Source organism: Podarcis pityusensis, assembly GCF_964106645.2.
Source record: "Podarcis pityusensis genome assembly, chromosome: 8".
Taxonomy (NCBI): domain Eukaryota; kingdom Metazoa; phylum Chordata; class Lepidosauria; order Squamata; family Lacertidae; genus Podarcis; species Podarcis pityusensis.
The window spans coordinates 18,187,803-18,214,539 of record NC_138033.1 but is presented as its reverse complement, the minus strand read 5'-3'; the positions used below and the strand labels follow the sequence as shown (position 1 = coordinate 18,214,539).

The 26,737-nt window shown below is 45.2% G+C and overlaps 2 protein-coding genes across 2 annotated transcripts in view; one reads left to right on the top strand and one right to left on the bottom strand.

The window, feature by feature from the left end:
• Window positions 1–6,737, top strand: part of LOC308483169 (IgGFc-binding protein-like) — a gene marked incomplete at its 5' end in the record, with an annotated part of 40,718 nt that extends 33,981 nt beyond the window's left edge. The window contains 5 exons of the mRNA XM_081016755.1: window positions 1,193–1,763; window positions 3,213–3,412; window positions 4,240–4,620; window positions 4,775–5,061; window positions 6,529–6,737. Coding sequence (XP_080872881.1) covers window positions 1,193–1,763; window positions 3,213–3,412; window positions 4,240–4,620; window positions 4,775–5,061; window positions 6,529–6,538 — 1,449 coding nt within the window. The 3' untranslated portion in view covers window positions 6,539–6,737. The remainder of the gene's footprint in view (window positions 1–1,192; window positions 1,764–3,212; window positions 3,413–4,239; window positions 4,621–4,774; window positions 5,062–6,528) is intronic.
• Window positions 6,738–7,568: 831 nt separating this feature from the next.
• Window positions 7,569–26,502, bottom strand: LOC308484072 (IgGFc-binding protein-like). Its single transcript, XM_081018589.1, has 14 exons — window positions 26,377–26,502; window positions 24,143–24,208; window positions 22,094–23,365; window positions 20,982–21,310; window positions 19,310–19,991; window positions 17,693–18,294; window positions 16,606–17,167; window positions 15,065–15,660; window positions 14,410–14,980; window positions 13,350–13,549; window positions 11,906–12,286; window positions 10,614–10,900; window positions 8,719–8,754; window positions 7,569–8,088 (listed from the first exon to the last, which is right to left on the bottom strand). Exons 2-13 carry the CDS (start codon window positions 24,183–24,185, stop codon window positions 8,748–8,750), a joined length of 5,532 nt encoding a protein of 1,843 aa, XP_080874715.1. The 5' UTR covers window positions 24,186–24,208; window positions 26,377–26,502; the 3' UTR covers window positions 7,569–8,088; window positions 8,719–8,747.
• Window positions 26,503–26,737: the final 235 nt, after the last annotated feature.

Sequence of the window (26,737 nt, the reverse complement as noted above, 5' to 3'; positions counted from 1 at the left end):
CCATCTGGAGGTCCAAGTTTGCCTATGCCTGGTCTACACTGATGGCCAACAGGTCTCAGTCTACCTCAAGATTGAACCTGGGACCTTTTGCATGCAAAGTAGATGCTCTGCCACTGAGCTACTATGGAGAACTTGTATGGAATATCCACCAGGCTGGGCTGTCTCCAGGTTTGAGGGGGGCCTTGAACAAAGTTCCTTCTGGTTGGTCCCCTCCCCTATAGGAAGGAGAAGCAGCAGACAGTATTATCCCAAGCACCATCTGGTGTCTGGTTTTAGCTGCCCTTTAGATTTCCAACAATGCTTTGAAGTGATGCTAAGATGGCAGTTCACACACCCAACTGCTCAGCACTGACTGGTGCACAGGAATGCTTAAAAAAGGTGTCCCAATGCATGCACCAGTAGATCTCATGACCCCAACATCTGCTGAATACCTCAGAGTACTGATGCTGGTCCTGCCACCAACTTAAAAGTTCAGCTTATGATTCTTAACTATTTCTCCAACCAGCATTGCAGGTTACAGCAGGATAAGAGGAAGTGTGAGTGAATCAGGCTTCCCATTTCTGTATTCTTGGTGTATTTTATTTATTTATTTAACAATATACCGCTTAATCAACTAAAACCTCTAAGCGGTTTACGTAATGCAATATAAAATACCGATTCAAATCAAACATTAGAGACAAATGGGCATAAAATGTGTCAACATATAGATAAAATCAGCAATTTGAAAACAGATGTACATTTTAAAAAATGCATGTTTTAAAAATTACATGCCTGGGTAGACTTGGCTAAGCTGTTGATTTATGTAACATGATTTGTGTACTGCTCAGTTATCAGAGCAGTCTACATCAAACAATGCAAAGCGTTCATTGAGACAAAATCAAATGAAATCAAATGTCGACATCAAATTTATCAAGGTACAAACAGAACCAGCAATTTAAAAACAATTACACATTTGCAAAATGACATGCTGCAATGTACAAAGTGGTAACTACTGCTCATGCATCTCCTTATTAGATGTTCAAATTTGTACAAAGATGGAGGCCTGGGGCAGGAAGTTCCCACACTTTGACTGACTCGGTCGTGCTTCCCTCCCTGCTGTATCCAGAAACACATGAACTTGCACCATTGTCTGTCTTCATTCTAATACAACGGCCCATGTGCTTTTCTTTTCTCTTCTGTCTGATCTGCATAGGTGGATGGAGAGATGCACGCCCTGCCGCTGGTGATAGACAGGAGAGACGTTTGGGTAAATCAGGAGGGGAAGAATATTGTCCTGCAGACAGATTTTGGCCTAAAGGTCCTCTATGATTCCTCCCATTACATTCTGGTAAATGTTCCCAGCGTGTACCAAGGTCAGATGTGTGGCCTTTGTGGCAACTTCAACAGTGACAGGAGCGACGAATTCCAACTGCCCAATGAGAAGAGCACTGGGAACGTGACAGAGTTTGGGGCATCCTGGAAAGTAGAGCTCAATAATGCCGGCTGTTCAGATGGCTGCAGGAAGAAATGTCCCTTGTGCGGTGCTGCAGAGACAAAGCCATACCAGGTCGAGAGCTCTTGTGGGCTGATCCAAGCTGCGTCAGGCCCCTTCAGCGAATGCCACTCCTTGGTAAAGCCGACTGAGTACTATAACCGTTGCCTCCATGGCATGTGTGCTGCCCATGGGGCAAAGGACATCCTCTGCCAGAGCCTCCAGGCCTACGTTGCTGTGTGCCAAGCAGCTGGAGCAAACATCAAGGCGTGGAGGACAGCCTCCTTCTGCCGTAAGTGTATATGTGGATCTGCTTCTCCATTGGTGGTCAGCATATACTATAGGCCTGCAGCGTTTTATGGTTCCTCAGCTTTTTCTGCAGTTCTGGACCCAAATGTAGGTCCACTCTCTGTTCACGCTCTCTGGGTTTTCCACCTCCCTCCTTCCTGACAGTCAGTGCTGTGCAGTGGTTAGAGCATAGAACTAGGGCTGGAGAGGCACAGGCTCATATCCTAATTCAGCAAAACAAACAAAGCTCATGTACCAGCTTTGGGCCAATCACTTTATTTAACCCTCCAACCCCACACACTGCCCTTAGCCTTGTTTCCTGCCCTGTCTCTCTCTAGTGCCTAGGGATGGAGGGGACATTCAATTTAGTTTGCATTTAAAGGCAAAGCTACCTACTTCACACTTTCCATTAACAGTGCACAAACTGAAACAAACTTTGCTCTCCTCTGAATTTTGCTATGCGGTTCTCCAGCCAAGTAATGTGGACAAAAATACACATACTGTTGTTGGGCATGCATTAAAAATAAATAAATGCATATGTTGGCGGAAAAAGCATCTTTAAATGCACAGTACTACAGTAGTGCCTCGAGTTACAAATTTCGTTCCGGGGGTCCGTTCTTAACCTGAAACTGTTCTTAACTAGAGGCATGCTTTCCCTAATGGGGCCTCTTGCTGCCGCTGCACCGCCGGCACATGATTTCCGTTCTCATCCTGGGGCAAAGTTCTCAACTCAAGGTAACTCGTCCAGGTTAACGGAGTTTGTAACCTGAAGCATTTGTAAGCTGAGGCGTTTGTAACTTGAGGTACCACTGTATTGTGGGAAATTGCTTTGTGAAAGAAGAAAAAGTAGTACATATTTGGAGAAATTTGCCTTAAAATACTAATGAAATTTAACAGGAACTTTTTAAAAAAGAAAAGAAAAGTTCCAAATTGATATGGAAATGAGGAGAATTGAATCTAATATGTGGGGGGGAGGGATGACAAATTGAGAGAAATAGATTGGCAGATTTACCCATCCCTACTAGTCTCCAGCCAGCTCAGCCAATGGCAAAGGGGGTTTTCTGCTTGCTCCGTCCTTCACAGACAACATTCTGACAGTTCAGACAATCATTGTCAGCAGCTTCACTCCCACCAAATCCCTTAGCATACTAGAATTTTTTTAAAAAAATAATTTGTTTTTTTAAAATTTGTATACAACCCTTCATCCACAGATCTCAGGGCAGTTCACAACATAAAAATACAATACAAAAGGGCAAAATACATGATAAAAACAAGAACACCCCCCCAAACCAATAACTCCCTCCCCACCACCACCAATGGAGAAGGTAATGGAGGTTGTTCAGTTGCCATTACTCCTTCCATTGAATTGTCCCTTGATATCCTCCTTGCATGCATGAGAATCAGGGGAACTTTTCTTGGCAATCGTATCACTGTGTTTCCCTTCTCTCTGCAGCCCTTGCTTGCCCTGCCAACAGCCAATATGAGCTGTGCACCAGGTCTTGTGACCTTACATGTGCAGGCCTTTCTGCTCCCACCCTGTGCACCAAGAAATGCTTTGAAGGCTGCCAGTGCATTGCTGGCTTTGTGTCTGATGGGGAAACCTGCATGCCGATGGAAAGGTGTGGCTGTGTGCATGATGGGTACTACATCAAGGTGTGTCCAATATATTCCTCTTTCCTTTTTATTTAATAAATTTATTTATTTGGTTTTTCAGATAAAAACTTTACAGTCACATGTCTCCGATGGGCGGGCTCTTCCCTGGACTCCAACTCTTAGGGCCCGGACTCTCGGCCTTGCGCCCCTGAGAGCTTGGCGCCCGGGTGCCCTGCACCCCTGGCACCTATGGTTAAGACGGCCCTGTGTCCAACATGAAAACAAGATTCCAAGGAATCTCTTGGCCTCCCCTCTTCCCCTTTGTGGGTCCTATTGTTAATCATTTCCTCCTGCATCTTTTATAATAATAAAAATGTTTATCTCTCCATTAAACTACAAGTGATATTCCAATCCTACTAATGATTTTAACTGTTTAAAATTTACATGACAAAAGCTAGAGCTGTTCAGAAAATCTCTCTCTCTCATCCCACTTTTGCAAAACCATTTTCCCTTGAGAAAATGTTTGGGAAAGGAGGGTTTTCATCTGTTTTGGAAGGAGAGGAAGAAATATCAGGGCATGTCAGAGGGTTGGCTTACCTTTGCTTGTTTTTAGACAAGTTGACCAAAGGCATACCCTCCAAAACTTTGAAGCCCAAATCTGGGATGCCATCTTCCCAGACACTGTCTTCCCAATTTTTATCTTTGGCAGCAAGGTGGCCATTTTGGTTCTTTTCACTTTGAGGCATTACCAAATAGTGCTAGGCCAAAAATATCAGTCTAACTCTAGTCAACCTTAGATGACCTTACCTTTTCCTAGCAGTTCAAAAGCTGCTATTGATCAGACCAGTGCAAATAATCAACCTGCATGTCTGGGGATCCCCCTGTAGGCTGAAGAAAGCATCGTCTCCAAGGATTGCTCTGAAAAATGCACCTGCCATGCCTCAGGCCGGCTCACCTGTGAAGAATTCACCTGCAAGAAAGGAGAGGCATGTGCCCTCAGGAACGGCGTGCGGGCCTGTGTGAAGCAGGAAGGCCAGTGTACCCTCACCTCAGGAGCCCAGCTCACCACCTTTGATGGTGCCTCGGGGGAAATACTCTACAGCGGTGCCTATGAAGTGGCTTCTGTCTGCGACATCCACGCCCGTTCCTGGTTCCGAGTGGTCGTGGATGTCAAGGAGTGCAGTGATGGGGAGGTGATGGCTGGGGCTGCAGTCTATGTCTTTTTCCAAGATGCCTTCATTGCCATCAACAAGAACAAGGAGGCTTGGGTAAGAAGCCCTGACTTGATCCTTCTGGTCATGTGGGTTGGTGCCTCTCCTCTGCCCACAACCCAGTTTGGAGTTCTGACTCCCAACTCAAAGACTCGTGAGCTAAGTGACCTTGATATGTGCCATGTTCTCTTTTTCTGTCTGTGTGCTCCAGGTGAATGGACAGCCAGTGAAACTCCCAGTGACTGTCTCTGAAGTTGTGTCTGTGAGCTTCTCCCAGGATGTGGTTGCAATCAGCCATGGGGCTGGTCTTCAGGTTCTCTATGGACTCAGAGGGGAAGTGACAGTGAAGGTCAAAGACAGCCTGGCGGGCAAGCTTTGTGCATCCTGCGGAAACTTCAATGGTGACAGCTCTGATGACCTGATACTACCCAATGGGAAGATTGTGACGAACATTGCTGAGGTTATTGATGCTTGGAAAGCCAGAGACTTTATTGGCTGGTGAGTCACCTCGCAGTTGTTCCACTGCTCTGTTTGTTTCCTAACCTAGACATCTCCAGTTTGCTTGGAAATGGCAGACCTCTCATCTAATTGAGAAAGAATTTTGAAGGCGCAGCTCTTTCCTTTCAACCCCAACCCCCTTTTCGGGCACAGCAGTAACCATGAAAACTAATATTAACATCCAGTTTAAATGCCATGTCTTCTTGTCCCAAATCATCCTTGGGAATGGTAATTTTGTGAGGGAGCTCAGAACTCTTTGTTAGATTTCTGGAACTGGGATTCCCACTGGGAAATTGGCTAATTAATGATGGCTGAATAGAACTCAAAGTGCCTTTGATGCATTGAGCAGGCTTGCCCCTAGGACAGCCTTCCCTAACCTGGTGCCTCCCAGACATTTTAAACTACAACTCCCATCACCCCTAGCTAGCATCGCCAATAGTTAGAGAATTTGAAAGTTGTAGTCCAACAATCTCCAGAACTTGGGGAAGGGCTGCCTTGGGAGCTTGAGAGGCAGATTCCAAACACTGTCTTTGGCTGACCCACTCCTTGGACTAGCCATCAATGACTAGCCAAATTATGTTTGAAATGGCTAAAAATAGAACAAAAATGTTCTCTCAACCTGCAGTTTTCCAGGCACTGCCATGTGATCTTAACTGCACCAGGAAACATTCACCCAGGTGTGTTCCTGGTTTTAGACTTGACTGTCAGATCTTGGCTACTTAAAGGCTAAACCATGTATGACATGGGAGATCTACAAATGGGTCTTCCACCATTTTTTAAATTTGCTTTTTTTTACTTTAAAGAAGCCTCTGTTTTTTTGACACACTCATTTATTTCCTAGTTGGGGCAATCATCTATGCTGCTATTAGGCCTGTGGTGAAAAATATATAGGTGCGTTCATGATGTCTGCAGTGTGGGGCATGCGTAGTGATTTAGATTTGGATTAAACAGTTTAGGAATAAAAAACTAATTCCCCATCCTCCCCAGTAGCATTGCCCTAGTCAAAAAAATAAATAAACATTCAACCTTTTTTATTAAAAAAAAATAGGCTAGACAAAGGTCTTTCATACCACCTGCTATCTGATCCTTGTAACTGAGGTTGCCAAGGATTGAACCTGAGACCTTCTTGTATGCAAAGCTAGAGTGCTCTGCCATTAAGCCAGGGGTGGGGAATCGGTGACTATCCAAATGTTATTGAACTCCAATTCCCATCAGCCCCAAATAGCATGGCTAATGGCCAAGGATAATGGAAGGTGATGTCCCTTAACAATGGAAGATTCACAGTTTCCAAACTAAACCATGGTCGTTCTGTATTGCCTGCTGAGTACCTCTGATTTTTGGATCACAAAGACCAGCTAACAGCACAATCCTAGTCATGTCTGCTCAGACGCAAGTCTCAATGGGGCTTAATTTCAGGTAAGTGGGTAGAGGACTACAGCCTAATTCTTTTTTGTCTCTCTGTTGCAGTGAGCAATAGTTGAAAGTGACCATCAAGACTGGCACCTGCCTGCTGCACCAGTGATAGTTGCCTGCAGCTGCTTTTTACAATGTTGCTTTGGAGCATGGCTACATGTCAAGCCTGAGTAAGCTGCAAAAAGACATGAAGGATGTTATGAAATAAAAGTGCATGGTGAATGTCAATAAAGATATCTGCAGATTTGTCTCTAGAAAAATAATTCTGACCATATGTAACAAGCCTTTGCAGATTCTCAATCGGGAGGCTCGGTTGATGTAAGCCTGCAAGTTTCTTTTAAGAGAGGGGTGGGGGAGAGATGATTGATAGGTGCAGTAGACTCAGATCCTTTAAGACAACCTCAGGGAAACAGCATTTCCTTTAGATTCCCTTCCAGCCAGTGCTTCTTACATCACACAGCCCAGTAATAAATAACAGCTGATTGGAGCAGATCATGTGAGTAATGATGGCATGAAAATGACCTTCTACATGTCTTTGGCTAACACGTGGGGGTGGAATGAACTTTTACACTTTTCTGAATTTTCCAATATGCTTTTTTTGGCTCCAAAACTTGCTAAAATATGTAAGCACTTTTATTTTAGGGTCAAATGCATTTGGAAATGCATGCATTGAGGAAAAACATCTGTATTTCATTGTAAAAGACATATATTTATATATAGCTACAAATGTTCACACACTTTTTTATTTTTTTGAAAAATCACACATTTCTGTGGGAATGTGATAGATGGAATTGACTCATGAATGAACAGAAGCCAATGCTAGTCTTACTCAGAGTAGACCCTTAAATTCTCGCACATGACTAAGCTATGTCCATTAATTTCAATGGGTCTACTCCAAGTATAACTTAGTTGGAGACCCATGAACTGTAAATAGACTCATCCGTATTTTCCTGCTTCTAATCATCTCAAATTGTGCAGATGACATTTCATAGCAGGCCCACCTTAATTGTCCAAGCTAAATCAGACCAGAGAGGCATTTCATAGCATATGCATCCATCCTGGGTGTGCAAGAAAATTAGTTTGTACAAACAACAGAAGGTTGTCAAAGGGTTTACGTCTTTATAGATAAGGACATGAATTTATAGCGCTTGGTTAGAGTGCAATAGGTTTACACATTTTCATTTCTGAACATCTTGCGATTCACAAGCCACCAAGGGATCAGATGCTGAACTCTCATCAAACGTCCGGAAACATTTGGACAGGCTGAAGATAAAGGACTTCATATTTCTAGAACAGGTCAAAGGTCCATCTACTTGAGCACATTTGAGTCCCACAGTTGCCAGGCAGATCTTCATGGAAAGCTGACAAGCAGAACAAGAAGCTGAGAGCTATTCTCCCTAATAGTTTGTCTTCAGAATGTGGTACACAGAGCTACTGCCTCTGTACATGAAGGCTCCATTCTCAGTTATTGTAGATAATCACATTCCGTTTATTAACTGGTTGCTCCACTCGTGCAGGATCTTTTGGATGTTTCTTTTTTTTAACCAAATACAGCATTGTTCTAAGGTGCTTGTGCATCCAGTGCATGCTTCCAGATTGGGATTTTAGATATATCTAGAGAGGAAAAGGCATAAGAAGAGTTGTGTTATGCAGAGGCCATGGGCTGAGCCTGTTTTCGTAGATGCTCTAGTTGTACAGTAACACAGGCGCCGAGTTGCACTTAGCATTGAGGGGACCCAATGCATGCAGAGGAGGCTGACCATCAGGAAGGTATGCTGGCAATCCATCTGAGATTGTCAAAGGGACATGCAGGGCTAAGGTGTCCCTTTGATGATCTGGAAGTTGTGCCGGCTATCTCAAATTGGCACTGGTCATTTGGTTTTCTGCCAGCTATGCTTCCCAGAAAGCTTTGGGAACAACACGACGTGGCATTGCTCTCAAAGGCAAGTGGGATGTGTCTAGTAGTGGGATGCTAGTGGGACACATTAAAGAAAGAAAGAAATTGGGGTTAGGATCAGAAAAAAGGTTGGCCTTCTCATGAGTTGAAGGAATGGAAATAGCAACTTCCCCTCCCAAAGATGGTTGCTTTGCTTCTCCCCTCCCAACTCCTGGTACTGTGCTTCTGCAAGCCAAGCGATGGTTTGGCTTAGTGTGATGTGCAGACTTCCACTCTTCATTTATCTTACTCTAAACAAACCATGGAGTGGGCCCTTAGAAACAATAGCAGTCTGGAGAGTCACTTACCTGTCTAAGGAGTTTCTCATGTGCAGGTATCAGTAACTGTGGAAGCAAGCAGAGGAGAGAGCATTGTGAGACTGGCCCTCAAGCTGTGCCATCTGGCAACCCAATGTTTCTTCTTGTTAGATTGCTTCTAACACTGAATGTATGTATCCCTCTGCATAGCATGTGCGTGTTTTGGTTGGGGGCTGAGGAGTGGGGAATAAAAAGTCCTTGTACAGTGGTACCTCAGGTTACAGACGCTTCAGGTTACAGATGCTTCAGGTTACAGACTCTACTAACCCAGAAACAGTACCTCGGGTTAAGAACTTTGCTTCAGGATGAGAACAGAAATCGTGCGGCGGGAAGCCCTATTAGCTAAAGTGGTACCTCAGGTTAAGAACAGTTTCAGGTTAAGAACGGACCTCTGGAACGAATTAAGTTCTTAACCTGAGGTACCACTGTAGCTGCTTAACACTTGCAGGAAGTGCTTGCAACCCAGTTCAACCCAACAAGGACGAAACCCCATCTGTACTACACATTTGCAGCAGTATCATACCACTTTAAGCAGTCTTGGCTCCCCCCTCAAAATCCTGGGAGCTGTGGTTGGTTAAGGATGCTGAGAGTTGCCAGGAGACCCAAATTTATCTTAGAGAGCTACAGATCCCAGATAACAACTGATCTTTCTCAGTGAACCCTAGAAATTGTAGCTTTGTGAAAGGAAAAGGGGTGGCCCAAAAACTTTCAGCATCTTTAACAAATTACAGTTCCTAGGATCCTTTTTTAGGGATGCATGACTCTTTAAAGTGGCATGATGTTGTTTGCTATGCATAGTGCAGATGGGGCCTCAGAAAGGGAAGGGGGGCAGCAGTGTTAGGAAATGGGGAATTAGACCTTGTGTGAAATATATGGGGGTGAAAATTTGAAGAGAAGCCAATGGTTGGGGAGGCAGAGAGCCGCCTTTAGGCAGGGATGATGATGATGATGATGATGATGATGATGATGATGATGATTGATTATTATTTATACCCCATCCATCTGGCTGGGTTTCCCCAGCCACTCTGGGTGGCTCCCAACAGAATTAATGATAATAATAATAAAAAAGAAGCGATAAAACATCAGACATTAAAAACTTCCCTGAACAGGGCTGCCTTCAGATGTCTTCTAAAAGTCAGATAGTTGTTTATTTCCTTGACATCTGATGGGAGGGCATTCCACAGGGAGAATGCCCTCTGCCTGGTTCCCTGTAACCTCAACTTCTGACAGTGAGGGGACTGCCAGAAGGCCCTGGGAGCTGGACTTCAATGTCTGGGCTGAATGATGGGAGTGGAGACCCTCCTTCATGTATACTGGGCCGAGGCCGTTTAGGGCTTTAAAGGTCAGCACCAACACTTTGAATTGTGCTTGGAAATGTACTGGGAGCCAATGTAGGTCTTTCAGGACCGGTGTTATATGGTCTCGGCGGCTGCTCCCAGTCACCAGTCTAGCTGCTACATTCTGGATTAGTTGTAGCACCAGGGATGGCTCTGGAGAGAAGTGCAAAGTAGAGCATATTCTTCACATGCAGAAGGTCTCAGGTTGAATCCTGGGACCTGCATTTAACAATCTACCTCCCTGCCTGAGAACCTGGGAAGCTGCTGCCAGTCTGAGTAGGCAGTGCTGTGCTAGATGAACCCTCTGACCTGAGAGACGGCAACTTACCCTATGTTCCTATGAGTGTAGGCTAGTTCTGTAGCCTAAAGCTACTCCTGGCTTCCCCAACCTGGTGCCCTCCAGATGATTTGGACTACAACTCCCATCATCCCTAGCCATGGGAAGCAACTGTTGAGAGTTGGAGCCTGATACGTCTAGAGAGCACTGAGCTGGGGGAGGCTGTTTTACCTTATCACAAAGAGTCAAAAGCCACAGTTGGACCTACTCACCACTCTAAGAAGTCCCTAGCCTTCCAGGCATCAACAACCTCAGCAATGTCTCCTGCAATCTGACCACTGGGCAGCCGCAGGTCATCTGAGACTTGATTGTTGAAGTTCCCGCAAGGGGCACACAACTTCCCTGCCAGGCTCTCCGTGACTCTCACGGTCACTTTGCCGTTGGAACCGAAGAGAACTTGCATCTGGGAGCTTTGGTCAATGACAGTGGTGTCCTGAGATTCAGTGATAGACACTGCGTTGGAGACATTCAGGGGAGGTTGCACCAAGAGCCCGTTGACCTGAAAGGCAAAGAGGACAGGTTGAGGCAGAGTCATGCTGAGAGTCATTGGGGGTGAATGGGATTTGTTTCCCAATTCCAGAAGGAGAAGAAAATGAGGGGCAGATCAAAGCAGAAACAGGACATACATAACAAACTTTTGAATTATTATTATTATTATACTTTGCCTTTCTTCCTGGCTCAAGACAGCTTACAGATAAAAATAAGAACTGCTAAAAACATAGAAAATACAATCATTAAAAACAATTAAAACATTGATGGAATTAAAATTATATGCATATATGAATTCTATTAAAACCATATCAATAATTACATTAAAAACAGCATGGCACCAGCCCTTTCATTAAACGATTGGTACAAACTAGAGATAGGTCCATCCCTAACCCAGCATCCTGCTTTACAAAGTGTCCAGCTAATTGCTTCCAGGAAGCCCAGAAGCAAGGCTCTTCTATGCTTTATCTTCCAGCAACTGATATTTAGAGTAGGGATGGGTGAATCCGTCAATTTTGGGTTCACCCAGTTTCTCATTTTTCCAGTCTATAGTTGAGTTCTCCACATTTTTGGATCATTTTGCAACTCTCTTTAAGTCCTCGTGAAAATTCACCAACATTTTCGTATGAATTTCTCTTCATATACATGTGTTTCTATGCAGATTTGCCTCATATACACATATTTGCAGAGCCATTTCCCCTAATACAATGCATTTTTATGCTCTTTCAACTTATATGCATTTTATGCACTCTTTACCCCGATACATGCATTTGTGCACACATTTCTTTGTACTGCATTTGTACATTGTACATTGCATTTGTACTGCAAAATTCAGAGAGCTGCAGGTGTCAAAGGATGGCTGTACTTAAGTTCTTACGTTATTATTATTATTATTATTATTATTATTATTATTATTATTATTGAAGTAGGTGGGTTTTGCCTTTGGATGTGAACTGACACTCATAACATTTGGGCTGCAGGTTCCACTGAACTATTGTAGCCGACAGTGGCTTACCCAAGTCTCCTTGTAATTGGTCACTGAGATGAACGCTTCTCGGAAGAAGACATAGACGGCTGTCCCAGCTGGCACAGTGTCTTCATTGCATTCACTGACATCCACCAGCACCTTGAACCAGGATGGTGACTGCTCATCACAGTAGGAGGCAATCTTGTAGATGCCACTAGCGAGCAGTTTCCCTTTGGCTCCATCAAAGGAGGTGAACCAGGCTCCTGGGCTGAGTGTGCAGTGCCCTTCCTGCCTTACACAGCTGCGGACCTTGTCTGTGAGCACACAGGTCTCCCCTGCAGCACAGCTGGTTTCTGCACAGGTGAGCTGACCTGAGGGACGACAGGTGCATTTTTCTGAGCAGTTATTGGAGATGATGGTCTCTCCTGCCTGGAAAGAAATTCCAGAAAGATGATAAGACTTCCTGTTGAAAATCAACTTTTAGATATCAAAACCAATACCGTAAATCCAGGAGGGAAGGATGGGTTGAAGGAAAGGATAGGAAACGGAATCAAAATTATTTTATTTGTTTATTAAATTTCTTTCCCACTCTTCTAAACAAAGAAAAAAATGTACTTGAAACATTTAAAAAAAATAAGAAGAATGAAGAACATTATTAAAAATTAAGAACTTCTCATCTCACTTTTCAGGCCGAGGGAGACAGTGTTTTTCCACAGACAGCTTTCCAGGTCATGTGGCCAGCATGACTAAACTGCTTCTGGCACACCGTGACGGAAACCAGAGTGCATGGAAACTCCATTTACCTTCCAGCCGCAGTGGCACCTATTTATCTACTCACACTGGCATGCTTTCAAACTGCTAGGTTGGCAGAAGCTGGGATAAAGCAACGGGATCTCACCTCGTCATGGGGATACGAATGGCTGACCTTCTGATTAGCAAGCCCAAGAGCCTCAGTGGATTAGACTACAGTGCCACCCACTCCCCTACTTAAGAACATTTAAAAACCAACCACATATCCCTGCAGCTGATTATTTCCATGTTACTGAGAACAGTATCTTTCAGCCATGAAATGAGCATAAACATGGTGGGGTTTTTTTGCTTTTTGTTTTAAAAAAGACAGATGACATCTCCAGGGAAGGCATTTCACAGGCAAGGAACTCCCACCAAGAAGGCCCTGCCATGTGTCCACTGATGGTTATATAAATCCATGGTGATCAAACTTTGATACAAAATAGGCAGCTGCTGCAATGGAAGCAAAGACTGAGAAACAAGAGGCCCTCTCCTCTTTTATACAACAGCCACCATAACATCAGCACATACACCATAATCTGGCCGTTGGAGCAAGACAGACAGACAGACAGACAGACACATAGATATACGTGTGTGTGTGTGTGAGAGAGAGAGAGAGAAGATACACGTGAAAGGTTCCTCTAAACTGTATCACAATCACTGCACTGCTGAGGAACCTTCTGCTTCATAAACCATCACCAACCTTGATGTAGCGCCCATCATAAGCACAGCCACACTTGTCCATGGACACACAATCTTCCCCATCAAACACGTAGCCAGTGTCACACTGGCAGCCTTCAAAGCAATCTCCGGTGCACTGAGATGGAGCAGATAAGGCAGCACATGTGAAATCGCAGGATCGGGTGCACAACTCATAATGGCTGTTAGCTGGGCAAGGCAGAGCTGAAAGGAAGAAAGGAAGGTGTACAGAATGAGATGATCTGTACTCAAGGGTTACCTACAGCTCTCCTTCACCTATGCTAGAGCTGTGTTATCTATCAGCTCTTTGTAGCTCTCTGACTGTATTTGCCTTGGAGTTTGAATCCATCAACATCTGAAGACTTGGCTCCCATGATGTATGCCAGTGTTCTTTAATGTAGTGTTCTCAAATGTTATTGGACTACAACTCACCATTCCTGATCATTGACTTTGCTGATGGGAGTTGAGTCCAACAATAGCTTGAGAGCCAAGGCTGATGAACACTGATGCATGCCATGCTGAACTTCTTGGAGGAAAGGAGGAATGGAAATGAAATTCAGCGAATAGAATTATGCCCAGAACAGTTGTTTCTTCTTCTTCTCTCTCTAGTACTCTAAAAATATGTCAAGAGCTAAATATGTAAAGCAACACGATGTATCTGATAAGAGAGACCCATGTTAGGCTCCCCGATCCCCCCTCAGACACAAAATATACTGTGTGGACTTGGGAAAATTAAGTAATGGTCTTTCAGATCTTCCTAATGTGATTTTCCCCCAGCTACTTGTGCCCTTAGATGTACAGTATAAGGGAGATCAAATCACTATAAGATGTGTCTTCATAGAGTTGGAACCATCAAGCAAAGGTCTGCAGTACATACTTTTGTGACCCAGCTTCACTGAGATTTACAAATTATCTCTCACCATTTGGACATTGGACATGTTCTCAGTCAATGGTGCCAACAGGAGACCTTTCTCTCATGCAAAACCAGAGCAAAACAGCTTTAGAGGAGTGATATTCCTCAGGGATAGAACATGTGAGGAAAGGGTTAAAATTTGCTGACTCACAACAGAAGGAGTTCGTTCTCCATGCTCCAATCTTGACTCCAGCCAGTTGGCATGCAGCTGCATAGGCCTGAAGGCTTCGGCAGAGAGTCTCTGCAGCTCCACCGGCCACACACATGTCATGCAGGCACTGCCTCAAGTACTCAGCAGGGTTAACCAAAGAGTGACAGTCTTTGAATGGACCTGTCTTGGACTGGATCATTCCACAGGAACTCTTGGCCTCGTATGGTGCTGTCTGCTCTGCAGCACAGGTGGGACATTCCACACCACAGCCATCAGAGCAAATGGCACCATCCACAGGGACCTTCCAGGAGGCTCCAAACTCATCCACACTTTGGGTGACTTGTCCATTAGGCAGCATGAAATCATCACTCGTGTCACCATTGAAATTGCCCCCAAGTCCACACATATGTCCCTGGTAGGTACTAGGAAGAGACACATGGACGAACGAGGAGGTATCATAAAGGACTGTGAGGCCAAAGGATGAATGGACAATGATATTGTTCCCCTCCTGGGTGATCCAGAGTTTCCCATCCACTGTATTCATTGGCAAAGTGTAGAGCTCTCCATCAACCTGTGCAAACAATAAATCATATTAGCTGGATGGAGGTCTGGTTGTAAATTCAAACACAAGTGCTCATTACTAGGAAGTACATACCATAGCTTTCCACTTCATCCCCCTTTCAAGGACAATAGAGTGTCCGTGAACAGAGATCACAACTGTCCTTGTAATAGGAGAACGTCCATAGTCAAGCATGCCGTTCTCCACCAACACGGAGAACTTCACTAGGTTAGGGTCCTGGCTGCAGACTTGGGCTAAGGTGTAAGTACAGGAGCCATGGAAATCAAAACTTCGTCCATCAAAGGAAATATAATGGGGGTCACCAGATGCTATGGTTGTGCCGTACCCCACAGGGTGGCAGCCTTGGATGCCATTCTCCACCCTGCACTCCTCATGTGCTCCACAGGAGAACTGCCCACATGTGGTGGCTCCATTGTCCAGACAGCGGCACTTCTCCTGGCAGGAGCTACCGGGATAAAACTCCTCTCCCTTCTTGTAGTATCTGCCCTGGAACATGCAGCCACACTCTTCTGGAGGGACGCACTGATCCCCACTGAGGATGAAGCCAGTATCACAAAAGCACCCTTCTGTGCATGGAGCCTCACACACTTCTGGAGCTGAGAGGCTGTTGCAGGTGGCAGGACAGCCACTTCCACAGAGCTCATAGTGGGAATGGCGTGGACAGGGTGTGCCTGGAAAGAGAAGAAAGGAGGAGGAGAATGACAACCATTGCAGATTAACAGTGAGGATGCATCCAACCTACATTTCAAACAAAGGTTATTTTAATGGAAATTCTAGTGGTCTTGAATAGTGGGGAGGGAACACTCATCCAGGAAGAGAGATGTGTTCATTGGGATTCCTAATGTTTTCTGGAAGGATAATGGGTCTGAGTGGCTGGAACAGAACAAATGGCCTACATGGGGACTGTATTGTGTAAGTATCATTCATAGTGATAGTTCAATAGGACTTCCCAGAGTACACTGCAATTAGAGACAAGCTGTTCTGGGACAGATTTCCAGTAAAGAAGAGAAAAGGGAAGGACGATACTGCCGAAGGGTCTCTTATGGGAATATCCCAGGAGGAGACTATTAAGATAGTAGACAGCTGTTTTTCAACAGAGGATTTTGTGTTCTGTTGTCATAGCCCAACTGAACAACAAATGATTAATGTAATGCATAGCCAATAGGGCTATGCATCCTGGGCCCAATCCAGCATTTTGGATTGCATACCCTCCAACGTTTCTCCAATGAAAATAGGGATGTTCCATTCCACAATGATAACAAGATCTATATCAGGAACATGGTGGAGAATAAAGATCTACATCAGGAGCAGCTGGCCCTATGGATCCTGCTGCCTGAGGCGGTTGTCTCACCTTGGCTCATGGGCGGACCAGCCATGTCTTCAACAGTTACTTAACTAAAACTCCCATTATTGCTGACTGACTGGGGCTGATGGGAGGTGGAGTCCAGGAACATTTGGAGACCCTCAGATTCCCCACTCCTGATACATGAGGCAAAATCATGATTTTGTACCTTGGACTGGTGCATATATTTTTAGCATTCAGCGGATATTTGACACATGCTCATGCAAAGGCACATGAGTACATGATGCACAGATGCAGGAGAGCCCAAACTTACTGCAAAAAGAGGCTGATCTCCATTTCCCAACCTTGACATCCAGTGCTTGGCAGGCTGTCACATAGGCACTGATGGCACTGCAGAGAGTGTCATGATGACCCTTGTATTGACATGTGTCAAAAACACAGTCCTCAAAGTAGGATGTTGGGTCAACGGCCTCATGGCACTGTCTGAGCGGTCCATCCTTCCTCTTGAGGATCCCACAGAACTGGTCCCCCTTGTAGGTCTGTTTCTCTGCCTCACTGCATATTGGGCAGTCACTGCATCCTGCAGAGCATCCTGGGACCTCCTTCAACTTCCAGCTGTCTGCAAATTGGATTTCATCTGTCGTCTGAGTTCCATCCTTCATGACAAAATCATCACTGGGATCCTGATTGGCATTGCCACACAGACCACACACAGCATTGGCGTAAGTGTTGGGAATAATGACCCTGGCATAACTGTACCAGTCAAAGCTGACTCTCAGATCAAAGTCTGTTTTGATGAAGCCATGGACTCCACTGATGTAGACCTTCAGTTTATTTTCGTAGGAGAAAGGCAGGTCCACAAAGACTCCATTCACCTGGAAAACATTGAAGTGACCACCCATAGGCTTTCAGTGAGACATCTTCAGGTAGGGCTCCCTGTCTGAAACTCTGGAGAGATGCTACTACTCACTATTGACAATACTAAGCTGGTTAGACCAAAGGTCAGTATCAGTATAAGGTAGCTTCTTATCCTCCTATGCTCAGAAGGCATTCTATTGAGAACACTTCTGAGATTTTTCTTTCCCACACTACTAGAACGCTGTAGAATTTTCTCTGAATATTCTCCATCATATGTGTGTCAGCCAGCCACTATTTCTCCTGATTCCTACAATGCCTTAGAATGACACTAGATCTGGGGTATTGCAAAAGTTGAAAAATAATGTCCAAGTTGTTACCACAGATGCTGCTATTGTCATTTTAAGCAGCAGCAATAAACAAACAAACAGAGAACCCTTGGGAGGGGAAAAATGTGCTAATGGTAAGTCCAACCCCCTGAGGTTCCCTAATTTAAAGCTTCCTCACACTTTCCCATCCTCCAGCATTCTTTTTCCCTTTGGTACCTTAATCTTGCGTGGATGCTCTTGGCTCAGACTGATGGTCATGCCATAGACCTCCAGAGTCACCACTTTGGTAAAGGACACTGCCTTACTCCCTCGGTTGTTGTTCTCCACTGTGACCAAAAATGGGGTGAGGGTGGGGTCCCTGGAGCAGACCGCTGCCATCTGATAAACGCAGGTGCCTTGGAAGTCATACTTCCTCCCATCAAAGGTGGTATAGTGAGGGTCGCCAGTTCCTATGCAGGTGGAGTATGTCGTCCCCTTGCAGCGGCGCACGCCATTCACCAGGGCACATTTCTCGTTGCCTTTGCAAGCGGCCTTCCGGCATCTCACTTGGCCCAGGCTTGGATCACACTTGCAGCAAGACTGGCAGTTCTCATCGGCCCAGAACTCCTCCCCAGCCTTGTAGCGGAGGCTGTTATGCATGCAACTGCAGTTCTCCACAGGGACACACTTGCCACCATTGAGGACGTACCCATCATTGCACTGGCAGGTTTTCACACAAGGATCTTTGCAAGCAGAGGGGGCTGACGGTTCAGAACAGGTTGCCGGGCAGGCATTTCCGCAGGCCTCATAGTGACTGTTTTCAGGGCAGGCGTCGGCTGCTGGGTGGCGGGGAAGAATGGATTAGATTTGATAAGATACTACTTTTACATATCAATTAGACAAGTAGCACGTGGGACTCACAGTCAGTTTTAGAAACTATGAAATAGTCTACAGTGCCCTCCCTGGACCACACACTCTCTTCATATGGCCATCAATGGCCCTGCTTTGCACTCTGGGCATTTCTGCCTGACTGTAATGTATACTTTGATCATTCTTCTTGCTAGTCTGGTTGGAGGGTACAGAGGGGTGTGCTACTGTGCTGCTTCACCCACTTTTGCCTCTGGCCCTGCCCACCAGTTTCATGTGGCCCTTTGAAGCTTGCCTAGAAAGGAATATGGCCCTCAGGATAAAGAAGGTTCCCCACTCCTGGCATAAAGATAACCTGCTGATGGACCAAATCCTACTTGGACCAAATCTGTTGATAGAATTGTAGAGTTGGAAGAGACCATGAGGGTCATCTAATCCAACCTCCTGCAATGCAGGGATCTTTCACCTAATGTGGAGCTCAAACCCACAACCTTGGGATTAAGGGTCTCATGCTCTACCAACTGAGGTATCCCAGCAGTTCAATAATTATTGTCTAGATCCATAATGGGGGCAGCAGTTGCAGGTAATCATTGCACACCCTGGGACATGAGCCTAAAGAACTGTTGCTGGCCCCTCTCCATTTTCCCAGTGGCCCTGGTTGCTTCAAGAGCATCCACAGAAACTGTACATTTTCATGGGGCGGAGCAATGAAGGAAGAGAAAGCCACAGGATTAGCCGAGGGTTGCTTTACTCTGTAGAGCAGGCATGGGGAACCCGTGGCCCTCCATATATTGCTTGAACTGCAGCTCCCCTCACCCCTCTACATTGGCCATGGTGGTTGAGGCTGTTGAGAGTTGGATCCCAAAATCTGGAGAGCCACAGGGTCCCTTAAGTCCTGCTCTAAGGGAGCTCTTCCTGTAACTCCTTGCCTCTGCTCCCTTGAACCCCAACCCTAAACTAGTTTTGCGACCACCTCTCATTTCGTACATGCAGTGCTGCTGTGGATGGGTTCACCAGCTGAATGATGGACATTTTCTTGGGGAGTAATTTCTTCAGCATACGTCTCATTTGCCTGTTGGTCAGGCTGGGCTCGTCCGCAACCAGATGTCACCTTCCATTCATCAATGGCAATGCCCTCTTCTTTGCAGGCGGTGGCATATGTCTCCACTATTTGGCACAACACATCTTTGTCCCCTCCTTTTAAGCACATTCCACTGACACAATCATTAAAGTAGCTGGTGGGGCTGATGGTGGGGTGGCATGCTCCAAACGGGCCTCCTGAAACTTGACTGATGACCCCACAATACCTTTTGCTGCCAAACAGTTCCTCCTGTCTATCACTGCAGGCCAAGCATTCTCCTTGGCAGGAATCTGAACAGGCAGGGTCCTGATAATCAACCTTCCAGCTCCTGGCCCAGTCCACCACGGAGGAGGTAAAGGTACCATTCAGATAAGTCGTGTCATCATGGGGTTCGGTGTTGAAGTTCCCACAAAGCCCACAGGTGGCTCCATAGTAGCTGCTGGGGAGAGTTACCACTACAACCCCATCAGTGTCATACATCACACGGAGGCCAAAATCTGTTTCAATGATGGGCAATCCATTGCTTTCAAAGACCTTGATTTTTCCACCCTCCAGAGTCGCAGGGATGCTGGCTGCCACACCATTCACCTAAGAAGAAAAAAGAAGGGGTTGCAGGGTAAGGGAGAGACACACTTTATAGTCCTCTCCAGCAAACTTTGTCCCCTGGACTGCGTGCCATTGGTTAATATCCTTAAAAATAGGTTCCAAGGCTGTCTGGGACGTATGCCCTCCATGTAACAAAATAACCCTTTCCTCTTTTGGTGCCTGGGTCACCACGGGGCACTGAGAAGTAGGCTTCCTCCGAATGAGGAGGCTCAATTTTTCCAATTGACCCCTTCTCCCTCTGGGTACTCCATGAATGTGTCAATATTTTTTCATGATCACACCTAGGCTTGTGGCCATCTCCTCAGCCTGTAGCTTCCAACCTTACTATGGATACATTTGCACCATACATTTAAAGCGCTTTTACATCATTTTAAACATGCATGGCTTTCCCCCAAAGAATCCTGGGAACTGTAGCTTGTTGAGAGTTGTTAGGAGACCACTATTCCCCTCACAGAGCTACAGTTCCCAGAGTTCTTCAGTAGGCAAGATTTATTGTTAAACCACTCTGAGAATGAACATGTCTTGAGGTGCCCTTGTTTTTCTGATTCCTATTAGTGCTGGTACTGAAAAGAGTCACTGGGACGAAACACTTGTGGTCTCTGACTCTCCATATGCCCCACTTTTAGCATTTAAAGGACCACAAGATATTTGGAGCCATTTGCAGCTCATTTAACAGATTATTTGGGGTTGTGGCAGGGATGATTACCGATTCATTGAGATCCCTCGAGTTTTTTCACTATCGTTACTGCAGCTCATTATGCACTTCTGACACCATGTAACAATTCTGGGTCTGCAGACAGATATGAGGAATTATTTGGAAGTACCAGGGTCACGGGACTCGGGTACCCAAATTACCAGCTTCTTAATAATAAGGGAATATATGCAAATTACGAACTCTAACGTGGTCTCTCTCACCACCCCCACTATAGTTATGAATGGAAATGACCCAAACCAAAGAACCTGGATTCTTACCATGAGTTGGACACTTTCTCCCTTGTTAATGGTGACCGTGTGACCATACACTTTGAGATGGCTCAGCTGCATCTTGGCAGCATCCTGACTGTTCACGTTGCTGCTCTTCTCCTCCAACGCGAAAGGGACCAGTGTGGAGTCACTGCCACAGTACTTTGCAATGGTGTAGGTGCAGGAGTCTTGAATGTCCACCAACAGACCATCAAAAGTCTGGAAATCCTGGGCAGCGGAGCCCTGGCAGGTCCCCATGTACTCATGAACACATCTCGCTTGACCATTCTGCGTCACACATGTTTCCTTTGTCCTGCACTGGAGATTTTTGCAGGGATCTGTGAGAGGAAAATGCAACCAAGTCATTTTAAGTAGGTTCAGGTAGATAATGGCTTGAACCTTAAGATAAAGTAATACGAGAAAGTTCACTTAGAACATGGAAGTCTAACATGAAAAGTTATGAGTAGGAGTGGAAACCATTTGGAGGTTTGGGGAATGCATAAAGAGCATGGTGAGGAGTGTTATCCTTCTCCTTTCCTATAATCTTTTAATACGATCAAAGTATTTCAAAGTGTAATACTTTTAAATTTAGGTGCTCAGAAAAAAATTGCATAGAAATTGATCAGTAAGAGTAATTTAAATGATGTACTGGATAAGTTATGGTTTTTATAAAATTTTATAAGAGAAAATGAGAAAAAAAGTGCTATCTTTCTAGTTTTGAAAAGTTCTTGTAGTCTATTTATTGTAATTTATGATATATGAGAATAGTGCTTTTTAAAGCATGTGGGGCCCCAGTTTTTAACACTGCCTTGCTATATTTTCTATAAAAGTGTGGTGTGTGTGTGTGACTGACCATAATAGAGCTGAGCATCATTGAATCACATGGCAGTTGTTTCAGTTTGCATATTGGTTTTAGAAGTGCAAAGTAGGTCATTTCTCATTAGCATGCAAGCAGGACTGAATTTCTCTTCCAACCCTAGCCCCAGACAACATGGTCAATGGTTTGGGATGATGAGAAGATCTAGAGGGCACTAACATTGCCTATCCCTGAGTTGAAGGATGAAAGAAGAGGAGGGGAAAGAAGAGCTGGAGAGAAGGAGGGGAAAGGAATCTCATTTTACCATTTGCACAAATAGCTGGGGAGCCATAAGCCTTCTCATTTCCAATTCCAACACTCAGCAGCCCAAAGGGGGAAGAGGCATGTTCTATTGTGTGGACTGTATATCCCTGGCCCAAGCTGTGTGATGCCCAGGAGTATTCAGTGCCAGACACCAGCTTCCACTGAAGACCACTCAGTGGTCTCTTATCCAAAGTGATCCCGGAAGTCTCTGAAGATTTTGCAATGATAAGGGCATAGTTTTCAAAATGGTCGTGCCCATAGATGTGGTACGCCTGACAATAGCTGGAGATGTCAGGGATTGCCATGAAGAAGGGGTCATATTGGAGGTTCCCATAGGTTCCGCCATCACTGAAGAACATCACCTGGACGCCAGAACTAGCTGAGAGGGACATGGCAGTTGTCCCTTGAATGCCATACATTGTCGCCCGGGCAGCAGGCAGATTCCGGCTTCTCTTGCTCTGTCTCATCTGAGTATTGGCATGAGTCTTTTGGGAAGTGGAAACAAACACCATGTCATACTCCATGTTAAAGGGCAAAGAGGGGATGATGAAGTTGGTGCCCCAGCTGGAAACAGGCAAAAGCTGCTCAAAAACATGGTCACAAGCATGGACTTGCCTGGAGACGCATGTGTGTCCACTGTAGACGGCTACTGGTTTCTGGGAGACTATTCTAGTGCCTGAGAGGTCCACTTGGCTTTGTAGCTGAGCAGCTTGATAAGGTTGGAGTGAGATGGGGAGCATGGTCCCCCGGGGATAGACTCTACCTTGGAATGTAATAGCCCCTTTCAGGTAGACCTCAACTGCTGTAGGTTCTTCCCAAGCTATGATGGCTACCTCTCTGTAGCGATCTGTGCCCACGTTTGGGGTAACGACGTAGTACTCAGTACCTAAGCTCGCTACGGGATAGACAATGGCGGTGTCAGCTGTCTGGGGTTTGTAGTTCAGAGAGAGAATGGATATGTCCTTGTCAGCCCGGACAGTGAGCGTGTTTTCAAAGACAGTGCTTCCAACCATCTCCGCCTCTGGTGGGATTTTCACTGACAGTGTTTGGCCAGCATTCACCTCGGTCTGTACTCTTAAGGCAGGCCGCTTCATAGAGATAGTAATGGATGTGGCAGGAGCATACCCTGTGATGAGCAGCTTAAAATCTCCCTGGAACATCCGTGGCAAGCCGTTCTGCATGAAAGCTGTGATGAACTCTCTTCCTAAGGGGCTAGAGGAGACTGTGACAGGGAGCATGTTGAACATCATCCAGGCAGGGCCACTTGAAATACCTAAATGGGGAGGGGGGATGAAGTTTGAGAAAGTCAGTGAAACTTTTCATTGGGGCCTAAAAACTATTAAAGTAGGACTCCTTGAGGAATGCATTTAGAGGCAAAATGCAAGAAAAAGGCAGCATACATTGCACTTCAGTTGCAAAACCAGGAGGTTCACATCTCAGTTAAAGAGTATGCTGTGAGCTCAGCTTTTGCATAACAGTCTTCACCAAGTTGACTTGCGGCAGAACTCTGGACCAAAGGATGCTTGCTCTGGCACAAGTCAGGTGGCTCGTGCCAGAGCGCTTGGGACAAAAAAGAGAGAGCATCCCAGTTTTGGTCCCCAAGGTTTTGGAGGGTATGACACTGCATGGGAAGTGAAAGAGAGCTTCATGAACTGGGAAGAGTTGCAAGGATGTTTGATGTCAGCACGGTTAATAAAGTCATTGGTAAACAGGTCAGGGAATCCAATCTCATTCACAAAGGAGAAGATTTGGGAAAGGGGGAGGCAGAAGACAGCACAGCAAGTGTACAGCCTTGTTCATTCTCTGGATTAGAGCCAATAGTATTGAACAGACTCCAGAGTTTTGCTGATTTGTGCTGCGTTGATGTGGAAAGATTCCTATATGTTTACAGCCAGGATTTTGGGGGTTTGCTGCCAGCTTTGGGAGAAACGAAAGGATCTTGCTTGTATTCACAAGGGGCAGAGGTGTTAAGACTTTTGTCTAGTTACCCTCCCTCTTTGACACCCTACAAGGAGACCAATGAGCATCAGTTATGCAACAGAGTACTCACCCCATAGTAAACAGAACCTGGTCCAGAGATTGATCATCCCCATGCTTGACAACGCACTAACAGAGGCTGCAAAATACATTTTGTGATTAGATTGGAACACTTGGTCCTTCCAAGACAATAGCCACCCACCCAACATTTGCCAGATGAAAATAGCTGGAGGTTTTCGCAACACAAGTTGTCAGCCCAAACTGTGTTTGAGAGCAAGTGAGTCAAGTTCAACTGGGGTCTGCGTGATGCTGAAGCTGCAGCTCTTCATATACTGGTGAGTAAATCCCAGTAAGAATAATGGGCTTTCCCCACACAGGTATGCGGATGAATGCAGCCATACTTCCCTGAAATCTGGAGAGAGACATTGGCCCACTGCATCGATTCCTTACCCTGCTCCTAGCAGTTAGATCTATTTATAATAGTGCCAGCTGGCCAGGGGCAGATAATAATTAATGCCCTGGCTTCCTCCTGTGGTTTGATCTGCAGAAACCAGCAAGTGTAGATTTCTATCTAGACATGTCTGCAGATGTAGATGCCACTCATAATGAGATTCATCGGCTATAACAGCAGAGCTAAGATTTTGGTGGATGCAAGCAATTTTATTCTCAAAGTGCTTCACAAACAAGTCACAAGTTTTGTTTGTTTGTTTGGCACATTGCAAATCTACAGAACTTACATTACACATAGTCTCACTCCAAAGAGCCTCTGCTCTTCTCTTTTAGTTAGCACATTTTAATAATTTTGTACATAGTCATGGCTACTAGCCATAATGGCCATGTTCCACTGCCACTATAAGAGGCAGCCTGTCTCTGGATATCATCTGGTGGCAGCTGCAGGTGTGCAGAGCACTGTTGGGTTCATGTCCTACTTGCAGGTTTCTCACAAGCATCTGGTTGGCCATTGTGAAAACAGAATGCAGGACTAGATGGGACATTACCCTGATCCAGCAGGCTCCACTTATATTCTTACACATGCTTCAAGCTTATCGGAGGGTGGGAGGATGGCATACCAGTGATGGACATTGGGGCCTCAAATTTCATTGGCACCCTGTGTGATGCAAAATTAGCCCCCCACCCTGACTTTTAAGGTTCCACTCTAAATCATAGTTCAGCTCAGTAGGAGAACATTTGTGTTTCATGCAAAAAGTTCCGGGTTCAAGTCCTAGCATCTTCAGGTAAGGACTGGAGAGACCCTTGTCTGAAACCCTGGAGAGACATACCACTATTCAGCGTAGACAGCCCTGAACTAGATGGATCAATGCCTGACTCAGTATAAGGTAGCTTCTTATGTTCCTAGGTGTTTTCAAGTATGGCCACTACTGAAAGCAGGATTCTGAATTAAGTGGACCCTATTGGTTTGATGAAGCAGGTCTTCTCTGGGCTGCAACTCAGAGCACTGTCCTAGTCTGCAACATACATCTGCAAAACACCCTCCTCCTTCAGTTTTGTTAGGCTGGTGGGGAGATAGCAACCCAGAATTACAGGAAGTATTGTGACCTTGCCCTCTTATGTCAAAACAGAACATAGGCATGGTTCAGAATTAAATGGACTGTCTTGCAGGAGTGGAGAAATTGTGGTCCTCCAGATACTCTTGGACTACAGCACCTCTCTTACATTTTTTAAAATCAGTTTCCAATTACAGTCCAATAGTAGCCTCATTATAACAATACCAATTTATAATGCAATTATTAATATCAATCATTCAAATACTAAATTATGTAATTTAGATAAAATCCCCCCGATGCTAGATTTGATGGCTTGATTATTTTCTTTATTTCTGTGTTACAAAATCTTATTAATTTCAATTGCATTTCGGTCATAATAACAATCCCTTATACAACAACTGCAATATTAATAACTTCTACTTGACACATTAAATGATTTCTGAAACTACAAGGGAGGAACTCAGACTGTACCCTTGTTCTTCCTGTGTGTGGCTGTCTACATGAGTCAAGGAGAAGAGTGTGACATGGGGTGGTGAGGGAGGTGGGAGGCTGAACGCGGGGAACCCGCCCCCCCTCCACAAAGCAGGGAAGGATTTCGTGTCATGAGAGAGAGTGTATTCCCAACACCCCCCCAACCTGTCCTTTATTTTGCCCTACCAAAGGTGGCAACCCTAGTGGCCTGCTATCAAATCTGCTGTTTCTATATGGGAACGGGAATTTCCCCTCTCACCAGATTTAAGAACAGTTTTTGCTGGAGTTATTCATATGGAGTTATTCATAAAGGAAACCCACTGTTTCTTACCTTCAGTTTGCTTGTGTTTCTGATGCACTCGAATCGAGAACAGAGGGAGTTGCTGCCGCCGGATCCCTTCCTCTGTTTTCTCCCTCTTCCATAGTTTCCCTTTATATAGGGAACAAATGCCAGTTCTGGGAACTCCCCAATGGGACTTGAGGGTTGATGGATTCTTTTTTCTTTTTCTTTTTTTACCAGAATAGATTTAAATTAAAATGGGCTGTGAAGATAACAACCAACTTGGGACCTGAGATTCCTGGACCAGCCCTTTTCCTGATGAGACTGCAGTCATGTCTTTGGTTGTGAAATGTTTTGGCCATGGGAAAGCCACTGGTGATTAATAGGAAGAAATGATAACATATTCTGGCAT